The sequence below is a fragment of the Sebastes umbrosus genome, chromosome 17 (assembly GCF_015220745.1).
Source record: "Sebastes umbrosus isolate fSebUmb1 chromosome 17, fSebUmb1.pri, whole genome shotgun sequence".
In the NCBI taxonomy this organism is placed as follows: Eukaryota; Metazoa; Chordata; class Actinopteri; order Perciformes; family Sebastidae; genus Sebastes; species Sebastes umbrosus.
The window spans coordinates 23,922,131-23,936,646 of record NC_051285.1 but is presented as its reverse complement, the minus strand read 5'-3'; the positions used below and the strand labels follow the sequence as shown (position 1 = coordinate 23,936,646).

Here is a 14,516-nt window from a genome sequence, read left to right as displayed (position 1 = left end):
GCACCTTACATGCATATTCACATTCCACACGTGCAAGACCACCTTCAGTGAGTGTTAGAGGGGGAGTGATGAGGAAGATTACGCTATAATCATCAGTGTTACTAATAGCCATGGATGTGGGTGAATATGATTGCCCCCCTTAGTGTTGAGTGAGTAGTCTGGGTAGGTTCAAAGCCACGGGAAGAGGAGAATGAAGATGAAAATACAGAGTCATGCTTGCACTCGTCAGTCAGCTCTTCACAATTTTGCTTTTGTTGTGTAAGGCCTTGTTGATATCAGCAGAATATTTCAGTCCTTTTTGTTGTTTTTATGTAAAGAAATTTCAGTGTTTATTGCTGGGAATCTTAACAAATATGGGCAATTTTGGGGCACCTGTGGGCCTTTGTATTGTGAGTGCTGAGCAGTCAGCTGTGTTTTTCAGGTGGCTGTAGTGAGTAAGCTCATTATAGTAATTTAAATTGGCAGGAGATGAGATGCAGGCCACATTGCAACGTTAAATCAGGTCATTATAACCGGACTGCTGGCGTCACCATTCTTTTGCTTCTATTCTCACCTTTTAATGTTCTATGTTGCTATGCTGCTCATGGAGTAGCATGGCAGATGTCAGTGTATCCTCAAACAACGGTTTTAATAATAGCTTACAAAAAGTTATACCTCATTTTTCGTGCTTTCTCCTACGAATGTCCAGCAACATGTGTGAGTTTCTGCTCGTTATTTGCATGCGGTCTTTTCAAAATAAACTTCCGTCTTCACAGGAAACAACTTGGTTAGGTTTAGGCAACAAAACTTTGGCATCGACTTGGTACCGAGGTATCGATTCTCGTGAAATCCCTAGTTACAGTAACTACATTTGAAATACTTGGTTTAGGCAGCAAAATTACGTAGTTGGGTTTAGGAAAAGGTCGTGATTTGGGTTGAAATAACTATGGAAGTGGCGTTACTTAAGTACAGAAGTTACGTGACAAATAATTCAGCGTTGACTTCTGGTTTCACACGAGACACGAACAGCGGTCTCCTGGGTGAAAGTAACAATTTTTAGACCCACTCATCCCCGACCTCGTTCCTACACGGTCACTCTTTATACTTCTTGGTTCATGATTACTGTATGTGGATTACATACAAATTCATTTTGTGGGATATATATGAATTACAGCGCATTACTTTTTGTAGGTATAGCTACAAACGGTGTATGAGAACAGCCAACAAGATGTTTGCCAACCATGGGTGTAACCCTGTAAGGTCAACAACTCCTGTGTTTACCAGTACCTCTTTGTGCTGTACTCTCAGTCCAAAACAAGTGACTCCTTATCCTTGGTCGAGGCACATGGGGGATAATGTGTAAATCAGCACTTCGACACTTTCACATCCACAAGTGTCATACTTAAAAGACAAACAGCTGGGAGAAAGTGTGTGAGGAAAAAGAGAGTCATTATCAGACAACACCGTGATTGAGCGGCCATCTCTCTGTGTGGGTGATTATGTCATGACAACAGCTGGAGAGGCTCACTGGGAGTCCCTTTACACATTCCCAGTCCTACCATGCAGGATATTTACACCCAGCAACAAAAAAATAAACTCGTAGGCTGTGTGGCTGTAGAACAGACACGACAATCCAGCATCGCCCTTAGGTGTCCCTGAGTGGGGCCAAACGCTCCAGTAAACTTTCACCCCACCTCCACATGTTTATGACCCCTGAGGTCCCGACGGGCTGCAGACACACAGCAAAATGATGTGTGGGGAGACGGAAAGCAACTAGCCGAGCTCTAAAAGTGTACAAAAAAGGGGTGATTAAAGTGTCGGAAAGAGGCAGCCAGTGGTGATAAGTGAGGTGGCATGGGATCAGTTTCTCAGAGCGTGCACGGATTAGCAAGCAGTCAGTCAATTATAATGGCGTGCACCTAGGAACCTTATGTTGTTTTAGTTGCATGTTGCACTGTAGGCCCCTGTTTAATGGTAATTGTCCTAACCCCACTTTTGCAATGTGATGAATCTTGGTGCTGTTGTTTTTAGATCACTCCATGCATCTTTAAAGGAAGGCTCAGCATCCCCTTTTGTGGCTCTACTGCAAGTTTGGATCCAGATTTTGGTAGCTGAAATATTAACCCCTTGGCCTCTTACTACCCAACATAAAATCCTTTATTTCTATTTTTTAGAGCCCTGGGTATAGTTGAAGAAATAAACAAATCTGGTGCCTAGCCTATTAAAGTTATTTTTATAAAACAGTAACTATATCCTGAGAGTAGTGCATGAGACAGGTAATCTGAAAAAAATCATGTGCCTCTGTGTCCTCCGGTGCTCATAATGGCATCTGCAAGATTTCACATAACGGAGGAAAACAACCATTTAGAGCCGAGCTGGAGCCTTGACGTCTCTGAGCAGCTGTCAATCACTCACAAACTCCAATCAAACGTTCAAACTAGGCAACGCTAATCAAATATGAATCAATATTATTTTACTGTAATGCCTATTTCTCTTGTAGTGTACTGTTGAAGTTGAGGAAATACCAAGTACCGCCCACCAGTCGGAGCAAATTTTCTCATTTTACAGCTAAACAGTGCACTACAAGATGTTTCTGAAAACATTTGAGGTGAGAAATAGGCATTACAGTAACAGAATATTAATTCATATTTGATCAGCGCTGCCTCGTTTGATCATTTGATTGGAGTTTGTGAGTGATTGACAGCTGCCTCCGTTGAATAAACAGCCAATAGGAACGCTCTCTGTCTGAAATGACCTGTGATTGGCCAAAGTCTCCCGTGATGGGCTAGATTTTCTAAAGCCTGAAAACAGAGCCATGAGGAGAAGCAGAAGTCTAGTTTTCTCTCAGAACACTTGAAATACAATATGCTGAAAGGTTATTATAGAATTTTTGCCCAATGATGCCAAAAATATTCTGCCTACTGCTGCTTTAATTTATGTGTTACAAGCATTAGGCCTTCGTTGAGAATATGGATATATTTCACCTTTTGAGTTTGGCTAATATGACTTTATTCCTTTCCACCTGCATGGTAGAGTAAAGGCTGCCTTATTTCATATAGTCTGATGTTTCACCACAGTCGAGGCACGTGTTGATCTGACCTGTTGTTACCCTCCGGAGTTTGAGACTGGCCCTGTAAGAATGTTTGAAAGTAAGGTGTGGGATATGACTGGTCTGTTTTGCACTCTGTATGATTTGGCCTTTTTGGGATCACAAAAATCACACCCCCACACTCCCTGTCAGAGACGTTCTCTGGACTCTAACGACATGTTGCGCCCACATTTTGTCCTGTGGAGAGCCCAGTTCCAGTGTTTCTGATTGCATGTGGGGAGAACTGGGGAGATGCGATCCAGATGTCCAGGGTCTGATTGAGAACAGAGCCCAGCCATTAAAAAGCAAGCGCTGCCTCATATATTCGTTCGCCCCAAAGTATTGAGGCAAATCATTTTTTATTTTTTTTTCTTCTTTATCACGGCTAAAGGAAAAAAGGATGCAAGTGGGATTTACACATCACTGCTTGGTTCAAACACAAAATAAACTGTTGGTGTAGGTAGTGAATGTGAATGTCAGGGGAGGGAGGCCAGCTTGAGACGAGAGGAACCTGTGAGCTCCAAGAAAAGAGGTTATTGTTCCGGGGCTTCAGCGGTTTCATGTCTCTTAACATGCACCATGTGCACAGGAGGAGAGGGGGAATTGCACCCAAACTAAACTGTCCGAGGGAAAAGCACTGTGAGGCTGCAGGGCGGGTTAAACATCCTGCTGAAAGGCAAGTAATATAGGAAGGTATACACACATACAGAAGTTTGGCTATCACTTAAGGCGATTGAGTATCTATAGTTAAAGGGTGAGTTCACACAAACTACATGCTTATACACACTTTCTGTCTCATCTCTAGTAGGTATCCCGACATGCGGATAGATTTGATTTTTATCTCCAGGGCGTTTTAAGATATCTATCCTAGCATTTATGCTACAAAGCCAATATTGTACAGTGTGGGTCTATGGAATTTAATTTTCCTTCTTTAAATGTGTCCTCTTTATTGAATATAATTTTAAAATGTTACAGCCTCGACTGGACAGAGAGACAGAGACAGGCACACAGCAGTGCTTGTGGGATATAAACAACAGAGGGTTATTGAGGGGCAGTGGCTTAAAGTTAATATTATTCTCGTCAGCAGGACTGCGAGGCTTAAATTATACATTGAGACTGAGACCGACCTGCTAGCCGAACAATAAAAGAATAACTAACTTACTAACTTATTGAAAGTTAGGGCAAAAAGATGGGTTTTGAGTTTGTGTTTAAAGGCCTCCACAGATTCAGACTGTCTGATGTTCATAGGGAGGTTATTCCTCATAGGGAGGTTATTCCAATAATCAGTAATGTTGAATAATCAGTAATCTTCAGTAATCTTGAATTTTGTGTGTTGTTAAAATGAGTATTAAGTAGAATATATAATGAGAAATATATGATGTTCTACTGGGTTCTATAAGAGACTGCACATTGTCTGGCATTATAGAATAACTCATTATTTAAGCAGTGTGATACGCACATGTTTGCTAGTGGTTCAGTCGCATAGTTACTGTGTTCTCCATAGAGGAGATGAAGGAGGTGATCAGCTCGGGAGCCAGAGAGTTTAAATCAAATTCCAAGTAACGGCTCATTATTTAGGTCTGTATGTCAACTACAAAGGCACCCTGGGACAGGACTGAATGTTTACTTGTCTTTTGAGGTTTTCTGCCAAATCACTCAAGGACAATGGTAGGAATGCTATGTTTATAATAGCTCTGAAGAAGTCGAGGAGTCTCTTCTAGGTTGACAGGTTAGTTGCATAAGCAGCCCTTCATCTTGGAGCCCTGCTGTTGCGCAGCTTTATTGGAGCAGCCTTTGTCCATACTTCATTAAAAAGATAACAAGAAGCATCTGCGCTCAATGTCTTTCTGACGGATGCTGTAGGTTCAAGGGGATGATCCAGCCACCTGAGAACATCTAATAATATTATATTCTGTTCATATGAGGGGGGAAAATAAATGTACCTGTACACATTGTTCTTTTTTTAGCCATGCTAGCGGCATGTCTCTCTGTCGGTTTGTCCGACAATCATGCGATTAATTGTGATTAAATATTTGAATCGATTAACAGCCCTATAGATATTATACCTGCAAAGCATCAGTATGTAAGCATTGTCATCACGAGCATGCCTCAGCTCAAAGCACCTCTGTGTTTAAGTACAGTTCCACAGAGCAGCTTGCATGGCTGTACACTCTTGGACTTGTTAGTCCAGCTATGAGAATGAAAATTAGTGTTGACCGGAGACCGCCATGAGGCCGGAATATTAATCCTAAATCGGTGTTATAATCTTTTGATTAAAGGTCAGATAGCATGTCATTTTTTTAAAGACTCTCCACTCTGCTCTGGCTTCAGTTTTTGGCTAGTAAACACTACTTGATTGTAGATCGAGCTCCTCCTCTCCATCTCTGCTTGTGATTTAAAACAATGAAAGAAAACAAAAGGAAAGTGGAAAAAAATGAGAGCGTAGGGGTTGGGAGCTGGGGTCAGCAGACCCCTGGATATTCTTAAGAGCCGTGATGAAAACCCAGTATGACAGAGCGAGCAACCGCCACATCACTCAGGAGGCGCTTTAACGGCAGAGACCAAGATGGCGAAACGGTTATACTGGGGTCTTAAGTGCAGCAGCGGTCATTAAAATAGCATTCACTGACAGATGCTCAGTGTAATCATTTCTCAGATATTGAAAATTACAGCTCACTGTGATTTATATAGTAACCACCGCCATTAGAGCCTTGACAGTTGCAAGGCAGGTGTTTTTTTTAAAAGCAGGCCCAGATGATTTATGGTCCCACGCCGTTTGAAATTGCACATTAAAGACATCGTGAAACCCCCCCAACCATTAAAACCGGGGTGTACGTACTGGCCAAGCCTCGTCTCCAACATGTGAGCCAGAACTGTTGTTTTGCACAGTTGGAGTATTAATTAGGATGTCTAAACAGGCAAGCCAACACATGTGGAGACCTCAGCCTGTGTATATATTACAGCAGGTCAGCCAGTCACTAGGAGTCTTCCCACCGTATTCTCATGAACAACAGTAAAGCTGAGCACGACCACCCACCTGCATAGCTGTGTCCTCCTTTATACTCCTACATTTAATACAATGGACCCAGGAGGGAAGAGTCCAATATACTATAACATGCTTAAACATACATGCTCTCTGTAGTTTTCACAAGAAGCCCCCACTGACCTTGTGACCTTCTCTAATAGACTGCTTTTAACAGGACTGCCTGTGGAGACGATGGTCATTTAAAATAAAAACGCAGAGCTCAGATGGACTCCATTTTGGCTCCGTCATTGTGGTTAAACTCCAGAAGCCAATGTCCGTTTTAAACAGGCTGTGTTCACAAAGCAAAATGCATAAGCAAAGCTTTAACTAGAGTCTTTGGGCCGTAGTAACCAATCCCTCCAGGAAATTGCGATGTTGGGATCGCAGAAATTCCCGCAAATTCAACCAATCCCCGTGAAATTTTGCGCAACCTTGCAATTTTGTCCAATCACCGCAACTTTTCTACAAATCTGAGGATAGAGGAACAACCTTAAAAGCATTTGGAACAACTAACTTCATCAGACACTTATTATATTATAATTTCTTCCCATGATTCTGCTCAGAGTGATCACAGTGAACGGGTCGCCTGCCGACAGCACGGAGCTAAAGAGCTCTGTTAAGGCAGTTTCCATGAGTTACATTATGATGTGCTCAAGCGCTGCTCATTAAAAATGAGCATTGGGCGAAGGTGAATTAAAATGCTATCATGATGTGTTCAAATGTGATCTTGTAAAATTTAGTTTTTGGCGAGAAACTTGAATAAATCCAGTTTGAAGGAGATGTTTTACAACAATATAAAATGGATAATAGAGAGAGAAATATGACCCGTTTAACTTCCTAACACTAGCTCTATACAGCTTATAATATATAATTAGAGCTGCTAATGCCAAGAATGATTTTAATCAAAGCAAGCATTTAAATAAAAAAATACAATCTTTTAATTCCTAATCATTTGAATTGTGTGTTTTTATGCAAATAATTAAATTTTTCTAAAATAATTAGAAAATGTATAAATGCTGAGCCTTTTTGGTAAGATTACTTAGAACAAAAAAACACCACCTAAAAACATTGCAACATGCATTGCAATTTTTTAGAAAATCTGCCATGAAATCAGGCATTTAAGGCTGCAACGATCCCAAATAAAAGCCTGCAAAATCCTGGAGGGACTGAGTAACCTCAACTTTTCTCTTTGCACAAATAGCCCACAAATGTGACCATTTAACTGAAGGGTATAAAAGACGTCATGTGCTGCTGACACCTGCTAAGAGGCCCACCGGGGTGCAGTCCAGGGAGACGCTGTAGACACTGGTGGTGGTGGATCGCTCAAAGATAAAAGACGTATAAGTCAGCCTGCTATTAAAAGATCCCTCAACGGGAATAAAAGAGGAGTGCTTTAAAATAGAAATGGACAGGAAGAAAGAGCAAAGGACTTCCTATTACTTCATCTCATCAGTGTAGCTATATGTTTATTGGTTGTTTCCTCCTTTTAACAAGAGTCCTTCCTTCCGTTATATTTAGAAGTTGTCTGTGTCTAGACCCTGCAGTTAAAGAGCTGGCAGGCTGGGGCGCACATACTCTCACTCATAAAGACATGGGACTTTCCTGAGACGCAGCTTTTGTCTTTTTACAATGTCAGGGCTCCACACTTATTAATTACATATTTTAGTGTCTACACTCAGAGCCAGCGCTCACACGTTAACTCTCCCGTGGTGAGATTGCTCTGAAGGGGAGGATGAGAATGAAAGAGAAGGGCAATTTTTTTTATGAGATAGGGGGGGGGGAGTGACGGATTTACTTCAACTCTCCACTCACTGTCATTTCTTTTTCATCTCTTTTTTTTTTTTTGTCCAGTGCACACAGAGTTGAATATTAGCTAAATGAAAGCAGATTTCATGTTTCAGCAATCAGTCTTTTAAATGGCCGCTAAAGTGAGTGGGTGTGTTGATTATGGTGCCTGTCATATTCGGTTTGCTGTGTTAGTTTCACGGACATGACCCTTCAACAGAGCTGCCACTGAGGGGAGCAGGAGAGGGATGTGCTGACGGAAGAAAACGGCTTGATTAAGGAAAGTGAAGAAATCTGAGGAGGCAGTGCTGAGATAGAGATGATTAAATTTGATTTATATGTACAACAGAATTAAACAAAAGAACCAACAGCGTTGTGCGTGCAAGGTGCAAAAAGGCGAAGCGAGCATGAGCTCATTTAAAAACAACAGAAAAACAAATTATTACAACGAGCCGGTGGGAAAGCACAATTAGTGCCACAAACAAACCAAACTTCTCCAGCCTGTGTGTGAATCGTTCTGGTTTGTGTGTGTTTATTCTGGACCCTCCATCCTGATGGACAGACAGGGTACTGATTTTGGCCTGCTTATTCCTCCAGGACTGTAATTTATTTCATCCTGTTTAGTGGAGAGGACTGCTTCAGTTTATGCTGCCGCCGCTGGCTGAGTGATTAAAAATGGCGCTCTGTCTCCTCTTACCCTGCTACTCTGGTATTCCTTATTCTCTCCAAGACACATGCTCAGCATACATTTTTACTAGGGCTGTCAATCAATTAGAATATTTAATTGTGATTAATCGCATGATTGTCCATAGATAATTGTGATTAATTGCAAATTACCATTTGTCCCCCATTGACACATTTTTTATCTGTTCAAAATGTACCTTAAAGGGAGATTTGTCCAGTATTTAATACTCTTATCAACATGTGAGTGGGGAAATATGCTTGCCTTATGCAAACATGTATACATTTATTATTGGAAATCAATTATCAACACAAAACAATGACAAATATTGTCCAGAAACCCTCACAGGTACTGCATTTAGCACAAAAAATATGCTCAAATCATAACATGGCAAACTGCAGCCCAACAGGGAACAGCAGCTGTTAGTTTGTCAGTGTGCTGACTTGACTATGACTTGCCTCAAACTGCACGTGATTATTATAAAGTTGACATGTCTGTAAAGGGGAGACTCGTGGGTACCCATAGAACCCATTTTCATTCACATATCTTGAGGTCAGAGGTCAAGGGACCCCTTTGAAAGTGGCAATGCCAGTTTTTCCTCACCAAAATTTAGCGCAAGTTTGGAGCGTTATTTATCCTCCTTCACAACAATGCCATCATCCACGCTAATGGATTCCTTAGGTTTTTTAGTTTCATATGATGCCAGTATCTTCACTCTAGCTTTAAAACTGAGCCCGCTGCAACCTAAACATCACAAGTTGCGTAAATGCGTTAAAGAAAGTAGTGGCGTTAAAATGAATTTGCGTTAACGCGTTATTATCGCGTTAACTTTGACAGCCCTAATTTTTACGGTTGTAGCAGAAATGAGAGCAATGGCTATGTGTCTCCACGGTCAGAACTGATTTAGATGAAAACTGAAAAGGAAAATAGTGCCTTATTTTGAAAGCCAAATGAATTCTTTGTGAGCGCTTTATGTTTATTTGATGTGACTTTTGTATTGAGACTTTTTGGATCATTGTATGCTTGATCTACATCTTTTATGCTTATTTTGAGCGCTTTCTTGGCGAGGACTCTTTTTGAAAAGCATTGTTATCTCAGTGGGATAAATCTGGTCAGATTAGATAATATATAAACTGATAAAAATGTGCTTGTTAACTGAATCATTCACTGCTTTGGCGCCTCCTCCCTTCTTCCCTTCCCTCCGTCCTCAGACTTCCTCCCTCGGTCCTCCCCGCTGGTGTGTAATAATATATTTGACTTTACTGGACGTCCCCGGGAGGAATTCCTGGTGTTTGGTGAACCGGAGTCTCTCCAGTGTGATTTCAGACACAGTGGACAGCGGTCATTAATCACTTCGCTGTGACGATGTGACGCTGTGTGTTCATGTTTTTTGCGTGTGTGTGTTGGAAGCGGCTCTGTTTTCCTTTGCGCGAGTGTTCATCAGCAAACAAATCCTATCTGTTCGTGGGGAAGTGATATTTGGAATGTCGGCGGTGCAAGGGGAATGTCTGCTTTGTTGTTCTTCCTCTCTCTGTTAGTTATTTCCTAGTGCTGAGATATGACCTCCGGCATGTCGCTCTCTCCGTGGGGCCCTGGCTGCATGTCGGGGATATGGAGGGCCAAGAAGTGGCTGGCGGTGTGGCCCCGAGGCTACAGCGTCTCACTCTTTACTTGCCAGCCTTTAGAAGCAACATCCTGTTAGAATTCATTCTATGGCCTCCATCTGTTAAGGGTTTACTTCTTTAACTTCCCAGCGTTGCGGTATGATGTGTGAGCGAGGAGGTGTTTACAGTGAGCGCTAGGTCAGAATGTTGTCCGAGATCTCCAGACAGGCTCAGATATGAGTCGGAGAAAACAAACAGAAATAAAACAAAATCCTCGGCTGAGTTCATGTTACCAAAGGCAAATGCTTTTACAGCTGAAATGCTGAAACGTGGGTGTTATTGAAGATTTCAGAGCATCAAGATCTGAGTAATATCTGGCCTTCAAAATGTCACAATCACATCTGAATCAATACATCAACCTGCAGGGTTACAGTCATAGAATAGGAATAGAATGGACATTCCCATTCAAATTAACGTAGCAGGATGGTCAGAGTAGCGGACATTTTTATGTGTACTGTACTGCCATTGCGACCGTTGTAGCGGGGTGACTCACTGGGGTTTTGCAGTAACGACTAAAACGAGCAGTAATGTTCCGAAGCATAGAGAGTCAGAGGAAAGGAGTAAAATTTAACTATTTAATGCTTCATCCACAGCACATTGCAATCGCCAGATGAGTGGCAACTTTGTTCAGCTAATTTTCTGTAAATCAGATGTTATTGTCACACATTGCATTGTTCACAGTGAAATGTAATCTCTGCATTTAACACATCCTGGTATATTAGGAGCAGTGAGCAGCTACTATACAGCACCCAGCACCTCGGCGGTGCCCAGGAGGCAAACTAGCAGCTACCAGTCCACGGGGACTTGAACTGGCGACCCTCTGGATCCCAAGCCAAGTCCCTACAGAACAAAAATAATTTTGTTTTACTTTTGTACGTCACTTTGTAGGCGGATGTTTTACTGGCATCCGGTAGTTGCTTTCAGTCCAAAATGGCAGAAGCGTAGCTTTGCTCACTTCTTGGCAATATATATATACGTACGAGCGCATACCCTCACTAGTCGTTCGTGGGTGCGGTAACCATTACATTTCCATGGTAACAGCGAGCTCCACCAATCAGAGATGTCGCTGTTACACTTAGGATTGTGGGTAGTGTAGTACTTCTCCATGACATTGCATATAAAACGTGTTTTTCTTAAAACAATCATACAGATTTGTTTGCTTCTACTGGCGCATAAATCATCATTTAACAATCTCGTAGCTCTTGATAAATATACCTCGGATGGTTACGACATTATGGCTAATGGTCAAAATCCTCGATACAGAATATGAGTGGGATTTTAACTTCCGGAACCTCGCTGTTGAGCTCTATTGCCTCAAGCACTTATAGGTCATAGTTAGAGGGAGGGAGAGCCCCATATCTGCTCTCACACAGGATTAGCAAAAGACCATGACCTGGTCCCCGGGGGGCACACACACACACACACACACTCACACGCACACGCACACGCACACACACACACACACACACACACACACACACACACACACACACACACACACACACACACACGTACACACACAGAGGAGGCATGCCGGATGCACATACTCCACCGGCACACACTCATATACACACGTGTGCAAAGCATCCAACACATGTCTGCACATACTGTACCATACACGCACATCAGAACGCATCTGCTGCTTCTGGCAGCGCTGTCATATAATAACAGAGGCACATGTCTTGTGGAATTGGTCACACTTATGTATTAGCAGCTAAGGATATAGCTTTTTAAAAACCTTATAGATTGTCACGTTTTGGAATTTGTTTGGACACTCCCATTCAATTCCCCCTTCAGTTTCCCCATCAATAACCATTATGATAAAGTAGCCATCAAAATACCCTCTTTTACAGACCGAACTCCAGTAGCAAATTAAAACACTGTCACATAAAAGACAGACAGCTTGTGAGATGTTGCATTTTATTATCATTTGTTGAAGTTATTGTTAAGTAGATGCATCGAGGTGCTGCATTAAAACCGAATTCCCTGCTGTTGTTTTGAGGCGGGCCTGCCTCACTTGGCATCAGACAATAACACAAGCTTTATTAGTTAGTTTTCAGATGGAAAGGCTTATCTTTACATTAACATTTCCTCTGTTCCCCTTTGGCGTGGCCTTTTTGGCAGCAGCAACTGTTGCTACAAAAAAAAAGAAAAAAGAAACAGCTGTTTATGTGACTAACTGCATGGATGCTGCATCTGTGTGTATGTATGTACCTGGCCTTGGTAACATCTCACGTGTGTTCTTGCATTTTTTGGTTCTTACAGAACACCAGATGTCAATTTCATATGCAGAAGAAGGAGCTGTACAAATCCTCTAAAATGAAGACATTTTTTCCTCCCGCTTCTTAAAAAGCACTATTTCAGTGTCTGGGTCAGAGGTTAAGAGTGGGATTAGGTTTACGTTACTCTGAAGGTTAAGGTCAAGCATTTAGAGATAGAGTTTAGATAGGGCTAAGATGTGAATGTAGATAACAAAGGTCATCGCAAGTATGTTGAAGCAAACAGGTGTGTGTGTGTGTGTGTGCCCTGCTCAGTTCACGGAGCTGGTTTCCCAAAATATGGTATCCTCCTCCTTGGGAGATAAGAAGACATAAGCACATAATGACAGGAAGGGATGAGTCCAGCCCTAAGTCCCTGATAGCAAAGAGAATTTTCCCTCTCTACAAGTCAGCATATTCCCCTCTCTACCAGGGATATCTTCCCCATCCTTCATGAGCGCTCCCTGTGCATTGCTAACTGAGACATCTGACTTTCCCACCATGCTGAAAGGAAAGGTTCTCTTTGTTCCTGCTCAGAGGCAGATGGATGGGCTGTTCGGACGCCTCTGCTCCTGTTTGATATTTTAGTTTACCACGGTACGGAGTGGGATGGGATCACAGACCCAGACCCAGTATCATCAGCCGTCTGCAAGCGTTACCGACTGTAAACGCTGCTGGCTGCATGAGTGGGCCACTTTCATGGGAATCATGGGAAGCCTGTTGCGGAGCCAAAGAGCAACAGTTGTTTGAATCTTTCAAAACAAAATCAATAAGCAACGGAGCCTTTTAATCCCACCAACCTTTATTGCCATTTTCACACGGACAGTCCTAAAATATGATATGCAGTATGGATATAATGCTGTTGTAAGCTTGACTGCGCTTAGTTGGCTTTCGGGTGTTTGTTGAGAGTGCCTTAACACCTTTTGCTTCTAGACTCTGTTGGTAATGGATCAAGTGGAATCAATCACCTGTTCGAGTGTAACGCCATGTTTGTCTTCTCCTCCTGTCTTTAACAGATTCCCTTTGTACCCGAGAGGAGAGCGCTTTCATTTTGAATATGGAGTCTACTTACTCAACAAGAACATTGCCCAGGTATGAACAGACATCACATGATCGCTTCTAATGTGTGAATGGCAACTTATTATGACAAATATGAGCATATTATATAATTTTTTTTACAGAGGAACATGTATTAATTAAACTATTATTTCTAGCATAACATTTTTATCCTGTTATCCTATAGTTGAAGATTTTTACAAAGGGCATCTACAGTGTCCACACCTAGCAACAACTGAGATTTGTTTTGGAACCAATACATTCACTGTCACATTAAAGGCTGGCACTAATAGAAAGGCGAAGTTCCAACTGAAGACAGAAGACTTTAGAAACATGTTACAAATAGTTTAATTAAAAAAAAAGACATAATTTCCTAAAACAGCTGGACCCTGTAGTTTCTAGCAAGGTTTACTGGAGTAAACAGTGCATTTTTTGGGTACTCCTTTCATCTGCAGATTTTGTGCGCTTGTGAGTATTTTTACAGCAACAGAACGATGCATGTGAGACAGACTCAAAATACTGTTACAGTGCCCGTGTCCATTGTAAAGAAGGAGCGTGTCACGTAGTGCAACATTGAAGTGTTTTAGCCATGCTAAGCAAAGATGGTGAACATGGTAAACATTATACCTGCTTACCATCAGCATGTTGGTATTGTTATTGTACATGTTAGCACGCTGACATCAGCATGTAGCTCAAACACCACTGTGCTTAATACAGCCTCACAGTGTCGCTAGCATAGCTCTGGAGTGCTGTTACAGTTTTTTTGTCCAAGTGCAACATTGGTCTGTTTTGGATCATACCATTAACACAATTCACATTGTTTTCACAGACTATGCAGTCAATTAACTTATTTCAGAAATGTTCTTTACATACAAGCTTACCCAATACCACAATTATGGATCTTGTTTGTCTTATTTACAAATGCTTGCACACAGCATGACAGAAATGAAAACCTGATGTTCAAAACCTTAAATATAGT

The 14,516-nt window shown here is 41.8% G+C and overlaps 1 protein-coding gene across 2 annotated transcripts in view; it reads left to right on the top strand.

Moving 5' to 3' along the window:
• Positions 1 to 14,516, top strand: part of uvrag (UV radiation resistance associated gene) — a 102,413-nt gene that overhangs the window by 46,271 nt on the left and 41,626 nt on the right. For both annotated transcript variants that reach the window (XM_037748489.1, XM_037748490.1), the window contains one exon: positions 13,498 to 13,573. In XM_037748489.1, the coding sequence (XP_037604417.1) occupies positions 13,498 to 13,573 (76 nt within the window). The remainder of the gene's footprint in view (positions 1 to 13,497; positions 13,574 to 14,516) is intronic.